The 20,324-nt window shown below is 36.9% G+C and overlaps 1 protein-coding gene across 1 annotated transcript; it reads left to right on the forward strand.

Moving 5' to 3' along the window:
- The first annotated feature begins 8,192 nt into the window (after nt 1-8,192).
- On the forward strand, nt 8,193-13,428 carry LOC112501631 (protein FAR1-RELATED SEQUENCE 6-like). The gene is made up of 8 exons (XM_025105318.1): nt 8,193-8,313; nt 9,276-9,372; nt 9,454-9,562; nt 10,882-11,558; nt 11,843-12,101; nt 12,183-12,752; nt 12,841-12,927; nt 13,039-13,428. The coding sequence occupies exons 1-8, from the start codon at nt 8,193-8,195 to the stop codon at nt 13,426-13,428; spliced, it is 2,310 nt and encodes a 769-aa protein (XP_024961086.1).
- The last annotated feature ends 6,896 nt before the right edge of the window (nt 13,429-20,324 follow it).

Here is a 20,324-nt window from a genome sequence, read left to right on the forward strand (position 1 = left end):
ACAAGGTACCAAACTTTATTCTTATCAAACTCAATGAGATCCTCTTGCATGGCAATGACCCAGCTTGGATCTGAGATAGCATCATTGATTTTTTTGGGTTCAACTAAGGAAAGAAAGTTGACAAAGAGACAGATATTACCTAGACTGTGACGAGTCTGAATACCTGCACTTGGATCACCAAGAATTTGATGAATAGGATGGTCTTTTGTCCATCGCTGAGCTGGTAGAGGATTGTCATCTGAGCATTGATGTTAAGGAGCAGAAGATGAGGCTTCAGCTGCAGATTCTTCAGCAATGGGTAGAATTGCTAAAGGAGCCTCAAATTCAACGATTGATAGAGGTTCAGATGCTGAAGGCATGTCATTCACTAATTGGTCAGTGTTTGAAGTAGAGGATGGAATGCAACTTATGGGCACTACAACGATCTCTGAAGAATATTTGCTTCGATTATTAGTTGCAACTGGAATGATAAGTGGATCATCATCAGCTTCTAGAGTATCATCATTGGGTTGATTGCTGAAGGAAGCTTCAGGTTGTCCAACATGAGAGAACATCCAATTTTCTAATTCTTCATCATCATTACTGATGGATTTCGAATTAGCTGATTAAGATTCATCAAAGGTGACATGAATAGTTTCTTCTATTGTCTGTCACCGTTTGTTGAATACTCAGAAGGCTTTGGATACTGAAGAATATCCAAGAAAGATTCTTCCATCAGCTTTGGGATCAAACTTTCCAAGTTCATCACGGTTGTTGAGAATAAAACACTTGCAACCAAAGATATGTAGAAAGCTAAGAAAGGGCTTTCAGCTATAAAAGAGTTCGTAAGCTGTCTTCTTGAACCTCTTAACGATCAACGACCGGTTTTGAGTGAAACAAGCAGTATTGACAACCTCAGCCCAGAAATGAGTGGGAAGATGAGATTCATTGAGCATTGATCGAGCAGCCTCAATGATTGTTCGATTTCTCCTTTCAGAGACCCCATTTTGTTGAGGAGTTCTCACAAAAGAGAAGTTGTGTGATATTTCCTTGTCCTCAAAGAAGTTATCCATAGTACTATTTTTGAATTCAGTTCCATGGTCACTTCTGAATGATCGTACTTTAATATTGTTAAGTACTTCTATGCTTTTGATGAATGATATTATTTCTTCAGGTGCTTCACTTTTGGATCTGAGAAACAAGACCCAAGTGTACCTGGAGTACTCATCAACAATGATGAGTGTATATTTCTTTCCAGTAATGGATTGTACGTTAACTGGACCAAAGAGATCCATGTGCAATAGCTGAAGTGGAGATGTCACTGAAGAGATTTTCTTAGACTTGAAGCTAGCTCTTGTTTTTTTTTTCACATGCTGAGCAAAGAGATTCCTTTGCAAAGGTGTGTTGAGGAAGACCAGTGACGGGATCATTTCTAGATAACTCACTCAGTGTCTTGAAGTTGATATGAGAAAGTTGTTTATGCCACAGCCAGTTGATATCTGGTGAAGCTTTTAAGAGAAAACAACTATTCTCAATAAGAGAAATATCCATGTTGATGATGTAAACATTCTCTAGACGAGAACCGGTTAGAGCAACCTTATCATCCTTGTCAAAGACGTAGCATGAATTCTTATAAAATTTCACTGTGAAATCTTTATCATACAGCTGACTGATGCTAAGAATATTGTGCTTCAGTCTTTCAACATATGCAGCATGTTTGAAAGTGGTTGCACCATTGGTTAATACACCAAAACCTTTGGTATATCTTTTTTTGTTTCCTCCAAAGGTCACGATAGGGCCTCTTTCGTCCTTGTAATCGATGAGCAGGGATTTGTCTCCAGTCATATGTCTTGAGCATCCACTATCGAGATACCAAATGCCTTTGACTTCCTGCACAAGGGAACAGTTTAAAAATGCTTTGGTACCCATTTCTATTTGGGTCCAGCAGTGTTATAGGCAACATCCACTGAAACTAAAGAATCAGTGTCAGCAGAAGGCTTCACTGAACCTGAAGCAGAGGCTTCAGCGGAATTAGAACAACCTCTGACGCTAAAGGAATAGAGTCAGTAGGTGTCTAAACTGAGCCTGACGAAGAGGCTTCAGTGGTAAGAGGAACAACAACACTTGACGTTGAAGACTTAGAGTCATTAGTTGTCTGCACTGAGCCTGAAAATGATGCCTTAGTGGATTTCTTCATCTTAGTTGTTTTCACAACCTTAGTAGCAAATTTCGACATGGTATATTTCTCATCCTTGGCTACTTTCTTACCCTTGGCTGGAGGATCAGCCTTGACGGCAGAAGGACACTTGCTGGCAATATGAGTAGTTTCACCACAGTGTCTACACTTCCTACAGCTGAAACCAGCTTTAGGGCCAGGAAGTACCATAGAAGAAGAGTGACAAGCTCCAACAATTCCATTCTCATTTGTTCTAGGAGAAACAGCTGAGGATTTGGAGTTCTTAGGTGAGATATTCACCTTGAGCTTAGACTTAGATTTCTGAGAAGATTCAGATATCTTGATCCCTGAGGAAGAAGAAGATGCACAAGCTGAAGGAATAGATCTTGATCTATGTGACTTGTCAGTCTTCTTAGGAAGAGGTGTTATGACAATGGACTTACATTTGTCTTTACGACCTGATCTCAAAGGAGTTCCTTCAAGATGACTCTCAGTAAAAGAAGACTGAGAGAAAGAAGTGTCAGGAATATAAGAAACGAAGGTACCAAACTTGAGCATGGACTTGTTAGTGACACTATCTTCCTGATCATAGGAGAAGCCTATACCAGTCTTAATCTTGGCAGGAATCTGAGCATTAACAATCTCAGAGGCTTTGATAGAGGCTTTGCATCATCCTTCAATGGTAGCCTTTTCATCCTTGAGTTCAGCAATAGCTTGCTCACGCTCAGCTATAGCCTGTTCGCGCACAATAGTGATGGTCTGGTTTACAATGTCCTGATCTTTCAGATCTTCTTCAATCTTAGTCAACTCTTTGATCTTAGAATCACAAATCTTCAACTATTCTTGAAGATCAAGATTAAGCATTTCTCTTTTGATTTGTCATTGAGGGCATTATAAAGGTCAACCGTCAACGTATCTAACGCTGATAGGCTAGAAAAAGAAGAGGGTTTATTCAGGAAACATACCTGAGCAAGAGAAGATGATGAAAGAACACTGGAAGTTGATGTATCAAAAGTTTCTTCCTTGACATCTTTGGCCATTAGGTAGAGGTAGGTCGTATCTTTCTCATCTGAGGATGATTCGTCAGACGAATCAGACCAATCATGTTCTTCAACGACAAGACCTTTGCCCTTTCGTTGAGAACTCTTCATCTTCTTGTACTTCTCCTTCAGCTTCAGATATTTACCGTCTTTGGTTCAAAAGGAGGATGGGGTTTTTAAAGATGGCGTTGCAGTCTTCATTGACCTGTATTTACTCGCAAAATGACCTTTACATTGACAGTTGTAGTAGACCGCTGAAGCCTTGTTAATAGAATTTGACTTTGGTTTTTCCTTAATGGTCAGCGTGGGAGATCTGTGGAAGTTATTTTTTCAAGAAAATCTTCTAAAAGACTTAGTTAGAAGAGCTAGTGACTCATCAAAGTCTGCAAGATCAGACTCTAACAAATCCTCAGAATTAGTGGAATCTAACTCCGTTAAAGAAATAGAAGAAGAAAGAGAAGTAGAAGAAGAAGATGGAAGTTCAACTGACGAATCTTCAGAGATCAAAGCTAATGGAGAGCTTTTCATATCTCATAGATCTTTGATTAGATTCTTCTTCAGTTGTCGAGACTGCTCGAGATTGAGCAGTATCCCATAAAGAGAACTTAGAGAAAGGGAGAACATATCGTTGGACATTTTGAGACACATAGAATATGTATCCCATGATTCTGGTAAACATTCCAGAAACTTCGTCAAAGTTTCAGAGTTGGAATATTTTCTACCAACCGTCCTCAAATCAATAAAAGGACAATTAAATTTTTGATGTACTTCAGACAACGTTTCATTCTTTCCATGGAGAAAGCTTTCATATTGTCTTACTAGATTAATCTTCCTCGATTCTTGTAGAGATGAGTCTGAGTGACTGTTTTGAAACCCAATCTGAAGAGCATATCTAACGAATCTATGGTAACATGCTTAAGGTCGTATAAAGTTCGTTGTATGTGACAGACATGGTCGGGAAATTGAGAATCTCGAAACCCCGATGAGTGGTGCATATAAACAGTCTTCTGAAGATCCCTGCGAAGAAATGCATTTTATCACGTCCAGCTGGTGAATGGGCCAGTGTCGGGAGACTGATAAACTAAGAATAGTGCGTATAGTAGCCAGTTTAACGACCAGACTAAATGTCTCGTCATAATCGATACCCTGTTGCTGACTGCAACCGTTGGCCATAAGATGAGCCTTGTAGCGAGCAAGAGAACCATTTGCATGATGTTTGTGATGGAAAAGCCACATGTTCCGTTGGACATGAGAGCCTGATATTCCTCATTCATGGCTTTTCGCCAGTGAGGGTCCTGCATAGCTTGTTAGTGGGACCGTGGGACACGAGAAACGAAAGAGGTATAAATATTTAGACAATCAATAGGTTTGACAATCCCTCTACAAGCACGGGTGGTCATGGGGTGAGTAGGCTTAGAGGTGTAAAGGTGACCGAGGGTGGGGGGTCAATGTGGGTGGTAGCCAAGGGTGGAGTGGAAGGTGACTCAAGAATAGCCCGGAATAGAGGTGTGTCCGTTCGTAGTTATGGGTATGCAAGATCCATCACCGACTAAAACCTAATGAGAATTACGAGTTTGAAGGTCAATGTTGAGTATATCTGCATTTGCATGCACATGGTACATCGCCCCGGTGTCCATGAACCAGTCGTTTAATGACATGGTGTTAAAAAATTCAGGTATGCTGGTGGGCTGACTTGGTCCATTCCGAATCCAAGATCCAGATGGCTCAATAACAGAATTTGGGCCAGAAGCATCTGAACTTGCTTCATGGGCCTATGGTCGGTTGCTATGCTGTTGGCCCATGTGCCGTGGTTGCTGAAGATAGGTTACACCTTGTTAATTCTGTCGGAGGAAAGGACCCAATAGTTTGTTGGTTTGTTGCTTCCATAGCGGCATTAAAGAAGGAGCGTGGGGCTGCTACCGCAAATCGATGGTGGAAGGAAGACCCAGTCATAAGGCCGGTTTGGGGCGGCAAGCAGAGGCTACTGGCAACGCATTGTTGCTGCTGGCGATGGTCTAGATGGTGGCTGTTAGGCTAGTTTGACGAGCCATTTTCAGTGTGCAAAATAGTCGACGAGGAGGAATTGGTGGTGGAATTTCTGGTGCTTACCAATCGAGGGTTGGCATACGTTGTTCTTCCATGAGTAGCATCGAAAGGGTTTCAATGAAGGTTGGAAGCGTAGAGAGGTACCATATGATGTTAGCAACATAATTGAATTTAGATGGCAATTTGTTGATCGTGTAGATAACCAAGTGCTTGTCGGGAATTGTGGAATCCAGATCAAGGTTGGCAAGAAGGTCCGCCAAGGCTTTGAATTTGGTGCAATAGGTGGTGACGGTGAGGTTACCCATGACGATGTTCCAGAGCTCGTTATTGATTTGCATGCTCTTTGTGTCCTTGTTGTCGTGGAAAAGAGTTTCGAGGTTGTTCCAAACTTGAAGAGCGGTGGAGTCTTTATTTAGCACCATGTGAAGAAGTGATTTTGAAATGGAGTCGTAAATCTGAAGTTTCACAATCGAGTCCACTTTCTTCCATTCCACATCCGTTGGTTTCAGTGTATAAGCATCTATGTGATCGATCACATCGAACCTAACACAATGAATGGTGAAAAGTTTTCTTCACGCATCTTAGTTAAGTCAATCAAGGTCAAGAACGAGTGGTAAGTAAGTCTTGATGTTGTTGATGCCAAAGGCTTTGTGAGGAGGAGCGTTGGCAGCCATGAACGAGTTTTGATCAGAAAGTTTGGATGGTGGAGGAGGCTATTAGGTTTCAACCATAGGTGGAGGAGATAGGGCAGAAAAATGAGGAGAGAAAGGGAGAATAATTAGGAGAGATTTTAGAATCAGAAGGCTGATACAATATTATTGGAAAATGATTTCCTTTCCTCAATTAACAAACATGTATAAACATATATACATTATAAGAAAGGCTTTGGGCCGTAAAACACTATACATAGATGGGCTAACAAAATACACACTAACTTAAATAAACACAATATACTAACAATATTTACATTACCTTTTATGTGTTCAATGTGAGAAATAAATACATCAACTTAATAAAGATTCGGTGGTGTTATCATAAGGTTCAAGAGGCTACTTGAGAACCTGAATCAAAAATGAGATCAAATTACCTTGGTTTGTCTCAATGACTTAAATTCGGGACGGAATTCCCTTAAGGGGAGATGTGATATCTTTGTCTTTTAGTTTGTGTTAAATATAGAAGTCTAGGGGTTGGTTTGGGTATTTAGCTATTCTAAAGGATCTTGCATGAAAATAGAAAACCCATAAAGTTGAGTCACCTCCTCATGTTTCCTTTCCAGATGCATCCATTTCATTTAGAAAGTGTTTGTGTGTGCTTGAGTTCCTAGAAGAGATTGCAGCTAGAGAAAGAGATTTGGCAGGAGTTTCATTTTGGAATTTTATTGCTCTTTAAGATATATTCATCTTCATCTCTTCTTTTGTGATCCTTCAGAGTTCAGTTTAAAATTTTAAGTGGGATTGGCAGTTTGGTTATCATCCACCCTTTTTTATCTATCTCTTAGTTTTAAATTCTCTTAAGTTCTTTAGGTTGATTCATGATGTTTGGTTGGATAATTATTAGGAGTTGTTGTTAATTTCTCTCTCTCTCTATATATATGTATATATATATATATAGAGAGAGAGAGAGAGGGTGGTTCAAATACTAACCCATTTTTTTGTGTTTACTATGCTAACCAACATCAATCAATCATGTTCCATCTTTTAGTTAGGTTCAAATGTAACTCGCATATTAAGTATAAGGGTATTTAGGTAATTTGTTATTTTTATGTAACTCCCCAATATTTTAATTGGGAGTTACAAATCTTAAAATATCACTAATTGATCTTCATGTAATAATGACATGAAGTTTCACATTTGTTCATCTTACTGATTTTTATATTTCATTCTTCCTACAATGGTTTTGATATTGTAAATTTCAAAAAAGTCCATTTTGTAAAGATTCCGTCATAGTCCGAGTAATATGGATAATCATAGAGTAAAACAGATCGACGACAATAAGAATGAAAAAGCTAAAAGCGTCGACGAATACATTCGGAATTCGAATTCCGAAAGTGAAGAAAATGATCAAACCGTTCACGCACATGTTCACTCAAACGTCGACATATGTGTTCACTCGTGCACATATGTGTTCAATTGGTTCACACAACATGTCCATTTGGTTCACACACATGTTTCAATTGTTCATTAGGTTCACACATTGTTTTGATGAAGATTATGAACCTAATTTTTTATTTGTTTATTAGGTTCACACATTGTTCATTAGGTTCACACACATGTTTCAATCTTATATGGATGTCGTCGCCTGTTAATCCTTCCAAATCCTCCATTGTTTTGATGAAGATTATGAACCTAATTTTTAGCTACTGATTTAAGATATTGATCGATGAGATTGACGGTTTCTTTATTRATTGGAAGTTACAGAATARACTGACAAAATARGATACGTTAAGATCATTCACTTTTTATAATTCTACCCTCTGAACCATTGTGAACCTAATTTTTTATTAATATGATAATTAAATAATTAAATTTTTAGTCTCAATAAATGACAACCGTTGGATGTTCAAATCAACGACCAAGATCGGTTAACAAAGTTAACATGATAATCTTGGTTAGTATTTGAACCAGCCCCTATATATAGAGGTTGGTTCAAATAGAAACCAACCATATGGTACAAACTATGCAAACCATCATTAACCAATCACATTCTTTCTTGACTTTAGGTTCAAAAATAAATTATAAATTAAAGATAAGGGTAATTTGGTAATTTAACTTTTTTGTAACCCCCTAGTAATTAATTGGGAGTTACAAATCTTAAAAGATAACTCTAATTTTTCATGAGATTTTTCTGATTTCTTTTTTATTTCATGTTCATGTTCTTCATTTCAAGTGAGTTTCTACATGTATTAAAATTGGTTGTCTAAGTGTACAAGATTTTCGTTTCGTACAAGATACATGGAGAATCCTATTGTAAAAGAATTTCAGAATAAGAAAAGCGATAAACTTAATTCCAGATATGAATACGGTCGAAAGCCGATTACCGATGATGAAGAGGACGGTCAAAGCGTTCTGATTGGTAAGTGATTAGTATTTGTTGTATAATGTTCATATCTGCAAAGAAAGTAAATCATAAGACATACAACATATGAACAGATCCAAAGAAGTGTGATAAATTAATATGGATAATGTTTACGAACATGATATAACCTGCTGGTACAACAAAGCATGCACATGGTACAACTTACAATAATATGGATAATGTTTACGAACAGATCCAAAGAAGTATGATAACTGCACACATGCACAACAATCATTGATTTTGAAAATGTTCATATATGTGTATCGTTTGCAGTCTATGTTCACATCTGTGCACCTTTGGTAATAAGAATTTCATTTCTGAAGTCTACTTTTGATAATAAGAATTTCATTCATGAAGACAAACTTAATGATTATCAGCAGGTAAGAAAATATATGAACAGGCTACTATGAACACAAGGTTTAGATAATGTGAACACTAGGTATAGATATTGTACATTATGTTCACAAGGTTCATGGGTATAAACTTATGTTCTACCAGGTTTGTCAAACCATCGATAAACTCTGTGTATTTTAATGCAATCATGAACTTCAGTATACCATCAATAATACAGTTATTAGGAATATTATAAGCAGGGATAATAAGTGATACGAAAAACAAACCATGTCAAACCTCTTATCACAGGCTATTATAACTTCAGAATCTTTTACTACCTATTATCGTGTTGCCTTCATTTGTGCATAGGTGAGTTCCTCCATCTCCCACATAGTGCTTATCACAGGCTGCAAACTTTTGTCTGTGAAATCAAACGTGCAATAAATATCATGGCCCAAATATATATTTCGTGTTCCGGATGTAAAACAATATACATTCTTCCCTTAGTTTTCATTCACGGTTAATACACGTCCTTGTTGATCCTTGTATTTATCTAATTTTGGTAATAATAATTTAAAATTAATAATAATTTCATTTATGAAGACTAACTTCATGTTTATCGGCAGGTCCTGATGATATCACCACCTCACAACACGAAGCATTAGGTTCACACGGTTCACATCCAGGTAAGAAACTATATGAACAGGCTACTATGAACACAAGGTCTAGCTAATGTGAACACAAGGTATAGGTATTGTACATTATGTTCACAATGTTCATGGGTATAAACTTATGTTCTACCAGGTTTGTCAAACCATCGATAAACTCTGTGGTAATAAGAATTTCACTTCTGAAGTCTACTTTTGGTAATAAGAATTTCATTCATGAAGACAAACTTAATGATTATCAGCAAGTAAGAAAATATATGAACAGGCTACTATGAACACAATGTTTAGATAATGTGAACACTAGGTATAGATATTGTACATTATGTTCCCAAGGTTCATGGGTATAAACTTATGTTCTACCAGGTTTTTCAAACCATCGATAAACTCTGTGTATTTTAATGGGATCATGAACTTCAGTATACCATCAATAATACAGTTATTAGGAATATTATAAGCAGGGATAATAAATGATACGAAAAACAAACCATGTCAATGCCAGCATTCATTCCAGCTAGTATGGAGAAGATGTAATTAGCATGTGCAGGAGTGGTGATCCTGTGAATACACTGCCAATCTGATATCATAAATCCCTGACGTAAAAACAGTTCAAAATTCGTCTTAGTTGTTCAGTTCTGTCAATTTTCTGCAAGAAAGGGGTAAATTCAATTGGGTGAGTGAATATTCTTTGAAATTAAGCTTGTTCTTGAGGTAGTCAGTAACAAGATTACGGTTAGCATGCATTCTAACCCCATTCCAGCTAGAGTGGGAGGTCATAATATTAGCCACATCCTTAATGATTTAATCATTTTATGATGGCATATGTATGCTGTAGAATCTTTTACTAACTATTATCGTGTTGCCTTCATTTGTGTCTAGGTGAGTTCCTCCATCTCCCACATAGTGCTTATCACAGGCTGCAACCTTTTTGTCTGAAAAACAAAAGTGCAATAAATATCATGAACAGGCTACTATGAACACAAACTTAATGTTATTATCACACGAACATATTGCCGACAGATGTACTTCATAAGCTATCATATATTAACATATGTTCTTCATAAGATATCATATATTCACATATGTGTTCAAGTGCTCGTGTCATCAGCAGCTGTGTTCATCTGAACACAGCCTGTTTCGACATGACTATGTTGAATATATCAACTCATATTACAGTCCGAAACAGTTCATGTCAATGCACCTGTTAACTACAACAATTGAGTTTGACCAGTATGTTGGATGCATATGCACACTATTCTCATTTTCACAGATTATTCAAAACAAAAGGTAGTTGCATATTACCTCAAACTATTTTATTTATGATATATCTCWTCATGTCATGACAACCTTGGCTTGGACTTGTTTTTTAAAAATCCATCATGCTGTACCTGTAACATAAATGTTCATATCAGATTACGTTACCTATATATAGACAGTAKTAATATTGGGGTATGTCCGACAAATAAAATAAGAGATTTTGTTTCAAGTTGTTTGGAGTTTCACTATTACCTATCTGCATGTTGGTCTGTTAAATTCGATTATTGTTATACCAACTTTAATCTCACAGCCTGACTACTTTTTCCCATCAGATCTTGATAGCATAACTTCTTCACAACAAGAAGTTGATTATGACATAGGAGAGAGTTCAGAAGGAATAAAGTTTTTTATCCCGAAGGTCGATGACGCGCTTAAGCCAAATATGAAAGCACAATATGCGACTATAAATGAAGTCGAAAGGATGTACAGGGCTTATGCGGACAACGCTGGCTTTGATGTTCGCATGCATGTAAAAAAGACGAACAAGAACGGCRAAATTCAAACCAGGTGGTTTGTATGCAGCAGGGAGGGAAACCCAAAAAAGAAGGATTTTGATTCGWTGYACATGCAGCCGGGTGAGAGGAGATATCGTAATACAAACATCAAACGTTGTGGTTGTAATGCTTGTATAAAAATCCATTTGACAAAGGATAGGTCTTGTTACGAGATATATGAGTTCGTTGAGTCACATAACCATGAATTGTTCAATCATAACGATCGTCGTTTCTCTCGGAAGAATAGACAGATGAAATATACAGATTTCAAAACAGTACTAAATAGCTCAAGCTACAAAGTCGGCGCGAGGAGGGCCCACCGTATTCAGACCGCATTGAACRGTGGATTTGAGCATACTCGCATCTCTGAAATTGACTTCAAGAATTTCAAGAGGGATGCTGTTGCTTGTRTTGCGAATAAGGACGCGACGATGTTGATCAATAAACTATCAAATAGACGTGATGTTGTCCCCGGATTTTTTTTTTTGAATACAAATGCAACAAACTGGAGTTGAGTGCAATTTTCTGGGCGGATGAAGTTCCTAGGATTAACTACAAAGAATTCGGTGATGTCATTTCGTTCGATGGAACCTTTCGCACCAACAAGTAAGATCACCAATTGCAATACATTCATTTACGTTGATCAGCTTTGATATTTTAACGGACATATGACGGGGCTACGAATAGATACTCATATATTTTTTATTTGTATTCCAGGCATGCAATGATTTTTGTWCCTTTCATGGCTGTTGACAACCATAAGGCGTCTGTTGTTGTTGGATCCGCTCTTATAAGTGGAGAGACGATTGATAACTTTAMATGGGTTCTAGAGGCCTTTCTAAAGTGTCATGCGAAGCAACCAGTGTTCGTAATTACAGACCAATGTTCTGCAATGAAGCAGGCTATTCCGAAGGTGTTCACGGAATCCAAGCATCGACTATGTATGTGGAACATTATGAAGAAGGTCCCTTCAAAGGTAAGTAGTATATATTGAATGCTATCTAATTTAATGCATTTTTGTGTTATTCTTTCATATGTCGAAGCTTCGTTGATGTAGGTTAGTGTCGCCCTAAATCATGATCCTATGTTCAATAAAGTCATCAACAAGCTCGTATGGAACATTCATATTGGCCCATCGGAGTTCGAGAGCCGTTGGAATGAGATGATAGATAAATACAATCTAGCGGGGGATACTTGGTTTACAGAGATGTATGAAATCCGACACTCGTGGATTCCTGCATATTATAAGGACACGTCGATGTCTGGTCTAATGAAAACAACCTCAAGATCCGAGAGTTCGAATTCGTATATCAACATATACGAATCGTACTGGTTTGATTTGGTGCAATTCCTTAATAATTACGACGTAGCTATAGAGAAACAAAGATACAGACAATTTGTTCACGAGACAGTGACGAGAACGACTAATCTCAAGTTTCTTACTCCATTGCGTTTAGAAAGTCATGCATCAAGCATATACAGCCGGAACGTGTTTTTTGACATCCAAAAGGAAATAAAGAAGGCTGTTTGGTTTTGTGCTATTGCGACCGTCGAATGCCGTGATGATTTCAAGTCGTTCTTGATAAGCCACAAGGCCAAGAAATCAGCTGACAACATCAAGTATCTGGTATCCTATTCCTAACTCTCAACACAAAGGATTATACGATTTTTATTTTTTTCTTGACTGATGTTGTTGGAAACTTCTTTTATGACAGGTGGGCCGTAACTACTCAACAAACACAGTTGAATGCGATTGTAACCTATTTACACGTAATGGGTATCTATGTCATCACGCGTTCAAGGTACTAATAAATGACGAAGTTGAATGCATACCGGAAAAATACGCACTACGTCGATGGAAACGAGAGTTAGTTCCAGTACAGATATAGTCCGCAAGAGTTCGTTATGGGGAGGTCAACGCCGAGAAAGAAAAGTCTATAATTGATTTGTATTCCAAGATGGACGACATAATAAGCATCTCACGCAATGACCAATCTATATTAGATAGATTGGGGYGTAACCTCGACAAATTCATGGTTGATATAGAGAAGGAAGTTCCATACGAAGACCCATCCCAACAAAAGTTGGATGCGATAAGAGATCATCTAGGTGTTTCCATACCTGATGAGGCGGACATCCTACCACCATCTGGAATAAGGAACAAAGGTTGTGGAACTGGCAAGAGGCTGGTAAGTGTATCTGAGAAATTGCAAAATAATTGCAAAAAGACCAAACGAAAATGTGCAACGTGTGGACAACGTAGTGGTCATGACTCACGTAATTGCCCAGAATTGATATATTAGTTAGATGGAGGTGTATCTGTCGCTATTTGTAGGTGTKCACAACTTGTGTAATGAACATACAGCATCTGCATATAACGAATACATCAAATGTTTTATATTCATGCTCGTATTACTCTTTTATTAAGATGTGTATTACGAAGATTTTACTTACTGTCAAACACGTCAAAGGTCCTGCATAGAACGACATGAGAYTGTCTCTACTCCAACACTTCTTGCTGGTTGAAATGCAATCAAATACGTACTTGCACCAATTGATTTTTGGAATCATCTTCAAGCTATGCAAACGGTTCAAGAAACGCAGGTTGCAAACACCCACCCTGCTGCATTCCGCATGGGTGTTGACAACTATAACTAAGAAGCTCAGCTTGAACAAATCACCGGCATCAGCTGATTTMTGTATAACGTTCATAACATCTTTCGGCCTCATCCTATCTTTTGTGAACTGCTTTCGCCATGCCGTAACAATATCATCGATGCATGGCGATGGATCAGCCGAATTAAGATCAAGACCTCCCATTGGCAGCCCTAAAACTTCATGTATAGAGTTGATGGTTATGGGGATTACACCGGCGTTCATCTTGATGTTCATGGCTGCTGTATCAAGATTATCGACGACGTAAAATCCAATCTTTGCCGGAATCCCGTCCAATGTCATATCGAGCAGCGACTGGAAGCCCATATCCTTGACTGCTGCACGTTGGGCGACGGTTAGGGACGTAACCGTATCATACAAAGTTTTTGGAGATGTTCGAGTTCGGATGCAAAATGTCATATCCTTTGAATCAGACGCAACCGGTACTTCCTTGTCATAACCGATTGCCAAACCTTTCCCCCTTCGCGTAACTCTGTTGACTGCCGTTTCTCGTAGTTGGTCGACGGTCTGAAAATCATTATCACGCTTGATGCCTGCGTTCATGGGATTTTTCCCTAACATAATTAATGAAATCAAACAATTTATAGTTATACACTCAATATGTGTGCTCGTTACAAGTTAATTACTAAACACAATATGAAACATTGAGTACACGGTCTTACCTGAACCTATTTCACCGGTAAATGACGGCACATGGTGATCCTTGGTTGCGTTGGTGGCATCTTCTATTGAATTATCTACTATTGGTATGTTATCCTTTTTAACAAGACGACCTGAATGCAAAATAAATTAATGGTTAAAAAAACATTGTTTTGTGTTCGATTTACTACTGCACTTTCGTCATATTTGTTTAACATATACAAATGATAAGCACCAAACTCACCCGATTGCTTGGAGGTACATATCACCTTGGATTTGGTTAGTATCAACACCATTGATGACGATGCACCTATAATTTTCACTTTCATCAGTGTGTACACACAAAAAATGTGCAAATTTAATTTTCATTATTCATAACCTTGTTTAAAGAGTTGACATTTTTTGCCAATACCATGAATTAGTTGTCAGATATAAAAATTAAACAATACGTAAGCTATTGCAGCCATACCAATTTCACACGGGAATACACATAATTGTTGTACAAAAGAATGAGTGGGGTATAGATTACAAGTAATTCACCTAGGAAAACACATAAAACACACATAATTACGAATCAAATATGAAGTAGCTAAAGATGGTATTCACAGTAGTTCCTCTTCAGTTAAAACAAAAGAGTAAATGATAAAATCATCTTATTGTTTTAAGACTATAAATATTATGTCGTATACTCGAGTATTGCTATGTAAGTTATATGATGGTATCAATGTATTAGATAAATATGCAAGACAAGTGTAGAATTTCATCGTACCTATATCTTATATATGATTGTTAGTACGTTCTACAAAATCAAAAAACCAACACCGCCACAGTTGAACAATCCCAACAGCATACCAATACGCATGAGATGATTTGGGGGGGTGGGGGGTCATGAGAACGTACGGATACGTTATTTGCGCATAAACAGTTGATGTTATGGTTTGCCTACATTGGTAAGTATGGTTGTGTTTTAGTCTACAAACATAAAATGGTCATTGTAATGTGCATAATGAACATTATATATTTGAACAATCGCTAAACCTTGTGGACATAATGTACAATATCTATACCTTGTGTTCCCATTAGCTGAACATTGTTCTCATAGTAGCTAGACCTTGTGTTCCTATTAGCCTTATCATATAGTTTCTATGTTCATATAGTTTAATATATTGAGCAGGTTTGTATGTGTCGTTGGGGTATCGTGAACGTAATGAACAGCATATATACGACATAAAAACAGTAACAACTCTCAAAAATCTACATCTGTAATGGGTGTGCTGATTTGATATATGTTAAAATACGTGTGTCTACTCACAAATGTCTTAATGCACATTAGTATGCAGTATGTATCGATATGTGTGTTATCCAGTAGTGTGGTTCACAGTGACCAATCCCAACAGCACATATATAAGCATGAGATGATTTGGGGGGGATGGGGGTCATGAGAAAGTACGGATAAGTTATTTGCACAAAAACAGTTGATGTTATGGTTTGCTAACAGTTGATGTTATGGTTTGCCAACATTGTGGTTCACAGTGACAAATCCCAGCAGCGCATATATAAGCATGAGATGATTTCGGGGGGGGTCATTAGAACGAAAGGATAAGTTATGGTCACCATAGTGTGCATAATGAACACTATAGATATGAACCATTGCTAAACCTTGTGAACATAATGTACAAGACCTATACCTTGTGTTCACATTAACTAGGCCTTGTGTTTATAGTAGCCTGTTCATATAGTTTCTTACCTGGATGTGAACCGTGTGAACATAGTGCTTCGTGCTGTGAGGGGGTGATATCATCACGACCTGCCAATAAACATGAAGTTAGTCTTCATAAATGAAATTCTTATTACCAAAAGTAGCCATTTTCTTTCTTGTTCGCATGCTTTATTGGATGCTCACGATTTATTTTTGACTAGAAACACCTTGGACTTTAAAGAGGTATGGATTCTAGGACTAGATGGAAGTTCAAGTCGACCAATAATTTTGCTCCCTTTCGGCGAAGTAATTGACCTAAGGTTAAGATAAATAAGGGCCCACTTTTTACAGGTCAGTTGAATATTTATTCTCAAAATCCTATCTTTTTCATTAGTGGTCTTAACCTTGGGAATATAGTGCAACTGCTTGCCACCACTTACATGCAAAGGGCAGAAGTCAAATGTAGTCTTTAACCTGCAATTTCGTTTCATATGGTTTATGATTGAAAGCCTGGTTATTGATCTCAACCCCTCTTCTTGTGGATTCTGTATGTGCACGTGTTATTAGGATATTTATAACATATACCAAGATGCCAACTTTGACTGTACATATCTCTTTAGGTTAGAAGCAATATTATTATTAGCTCTTATTTTTTATTTCTTTCATGGCAGAAGTCAAAACCAAACTATATGATTAGTAGTGATGATGATACAGCAAGAGTGAAATGATTTTATGCCAGTATTTTTTTGCAAAAGATGAGGGTGTCATGTTAGTGATCTTGTTCTCTTGTAAGGATGACACATGACTAGTTTTAATCTGACCTTATTGAAAAAAGGTCCCAACCTTTTGTGGTGCCTTTACCTTGTTTCATTTCTGCATTAGACCCAACACCCTTATGATTAGTGTGCATTCTACCTATTTCTCCCCTCAATAAATTGTTGAGCCTGGCTTAGAATATACGTCTCTTTTTTATCATATGACCAAGGAACAAAACTAACCTAAATCTATCTGTTGTGTTTATTATTCCTATAGCATTTCAGAAGGTCTTCTGATACTAGCTCTTCAGGTTCATCATCTGAATCCTCAAGTAGTGATGATGATTCGAGAGAATCAAGAAAAAGAGGAAAAACAAAAGGCACAGATCAAAATCCAAGAAAGATGAAGAAAAAGAGGAAAGACAAAGTTATTTTTTTAAATTAAACCCATATTTTTCTGTCAATCATATCATCTCACCATTTGTATTAAATAGTTATTCTAATCTGAAACCATTGCTAAACCTTGTGAACATAATGTACAATAGCTATACCTTGTGTTCACATTAGCTAGACCTTGTGTTCATAGTAGCCTGTTCATATAGTTTCCTACCTGGATGTGAACCGTGTGAACCTAATGCTTCGTGCTGTGAGGKGGTGATATCATCAGGACCTGCCGATAAACATGAAGTTAGTCTTCATAAATGAAATTATTATTACCAAAATTAGATAAATACAAGGATCAACAAGGACTTGTATTAACCGTAAATGAAAACTAAGGGAAGAATGTATATTGTTTGACATCCAGAACACGAAATATGTTTTTGGGCCATGAGATTTGTTGCACTTTTGTTTTCACATACAAAAGGTTGCAGCCTATGATAAGCACTATGTGAGAGATGGAGGAACTCACCTAGGCACAAATGAAGGCAACACGATAACAGGTAGTAAAAGATTCTACAGGATACATATGCCAGCAATGCATACAATGATTAAATCATTAAGGGTGTGGCTACTATTATGACATCCTACTCTAGCTGGAATGGGGTTAAAATGCATTCTAACCGTAATGTTGTTACTGACTACCTCAAGAACAAGCTCAATTCCAAAGTATATTCACTCCCCCAAGTGAATTTACACCTTTCTTGCAGAAAATTGACAGAATTGAACAACTAAGATGAACTTTGAACTGTTATTACGCCAGGGATTTATGATATCAGATTGGCAGGGTATTGACAGGATCACCACTCCTACACATGCTAATTACACCTTCTCCATAATAGCTGGAATGAATGCTGGCATTGACATGGTTTGTTTTTCATATCATTTATTATCCCTGCTTATAATATTCCTAATAGTTGTATTATTGATGGTATACTGAAGTTCATGATCCCATTAAAATACACAGAGTTTATCGATGGTTTGACAAACCTGGTAGAACATAAGTTTATACCCATGAAACTTGTGAACATAATGTACAATATCTATAGCTAGTGTTCACATTAGATAAACCTTGTGTTCATAGTAGCCTGTTCATATAGTTTCTTACCTGCTGATAATCATTAAGTTTGTCTTCATTAATGAAATTATTATTACCAAAGGTATATAAATACAAGGATCAAGAAAGGACGTCTATTAACCGTAAATGAAAACTAAGGGAAGAATGTATATTGTTTGACCTCCGTACCACGATTCTGTCATTTAGGTGTGTTCACAGTAGCATGTTCATAGAGTTTCTATGTTCATGCACGGATGCTTACGTGGATGTGATCCATGTGAACCATGTGAAACTTGACAAAGTACAAATAAGCATGCACATGGTACAACTAACATTATGTGCACCTTATGCAATCTTTTGCTGCCATTACATATTTGGCGTCTTAGACTATAATTAGGATATGTTTCTTTCTTTCTCATTTTCTTACTTTCACTCAAATGGGTTATGTCTCCTTTTTTTCATTTTACTTTCTTCTTCTAGTTAATAGTTATTAATGATACAACTAGACATTCCCATGGTACAACTAATTATTTTACTTGAATTTTGCAAAATACAAACAGGGTTTAGTTGTATAGGCAGAGATTTGAGCATTTCACAAAGCAAAGGGTTAACAAGTGGGATACAACAATACATAGTCCAAATAGTCCACAGCTGTGAACCATGTGAACCATTTGAAACTTCACAAAGTACAACAAAGCATACACATAGAACAACTTACAATATGTGCACCTTATGCAACCTTTTGCTGCCATTACATATTTGGCAACTTAGATTATAATTTTGTTCTGTTTTTTTTCTTTCTCATTTTCTTTCTTTTACTCACATTGACAAGATACAGCTTTAAACATGCACATAGCACATATTGGATTTTTGTTGGGGGTGCTAAGACAATGAGGTAAATTGGTTTCCATAGTCGGGCAATATGAACAAAAACGTGGTATGAACAGTTAATATGAACATCATATTAAACGAATCCAATGCAAAAAATGTGATATATCAAGGTGAGCAATATGTCAAAAGCAAATGTAGTGATATACATAAACCCAATAATCAAATAACAACTTATCGCATAAAACATTACATTTATTTACCTTTATGTGGTTCATCAATTACTGTTGAGGGATTTTTGACTTGCTTGACTGATTTCTTCCTAACTAGTCGACCAGTCGCTTCCGTGTTCATAGGTTCCTCATCAACGTCGACAGGAGTATCGATTGTGTTCTTGAAATTCGAGAATGCGTATTTCATCATTATTCGTTCGCTTGGTTTGCGTACTGTAGGTACGATTTAACTCAAATGTGTGCAGATTTCAATATATGATCACAAAAAAATGAAGCCCTAGTTCTTATAAAACTTACCTCTTCGCCTAATTCCGGTTGCTTGCATTTCGCCCAAATCATCCATCTTGTGGATGAAGATTGTGAACCTGATTTTTCGCAGTTGATTTACCCTAATGATAGTTAAGATTGGCGGTTTCGTATATGAATGTAAGTTACGGATTAAGCTCTATAGAATAGAATCCAGATGAAACCCAATTTTTTTGACCAATTTACCCTTTGAACAATTGTTCATACAAATATTAATTAATACACTAATTTAATTATTGTTTATTTAATCTCATTTAATAATAATTGTTTGATCAAAAAATGAACGATCAAGATCGGTTTGCATAGTTTGTACCATATGGTTGGTTTCTATTTGAACCAGCCCCTATATATATATAGATAGATATATATATATATATATATATATATATATTAATCTTGAGTTTTATGCTACACATCATCTAATATTTTGGGTATGGGTTTTCCTTCATTATTGAGTTAAATTTGAGTTCTTGGATAACCTTGAAGGTAAATTCATGGGTTGATAATTTTTTGGTTCCGAAAGTTGTTTCATGAAGTTTTGTTCTTACAAAATGAGTTTTCTCAAAGT

Source organism: Cynara cardunculus, unplaced genomic scaffold (assembly GCF_001531365.2).
Source record: "Cynara cardunculus var. scolymus isolate 2C unplaced genomic scaffold, CcrdV1 Un_Scaffold_347, whole genome shotgun sequence".
NCBI lineage: Eukaryota > Viridiplantae > Streptophyta > Magnoliopsida > Asterales > Asteraceae > Cynara > Cynara cardunculus.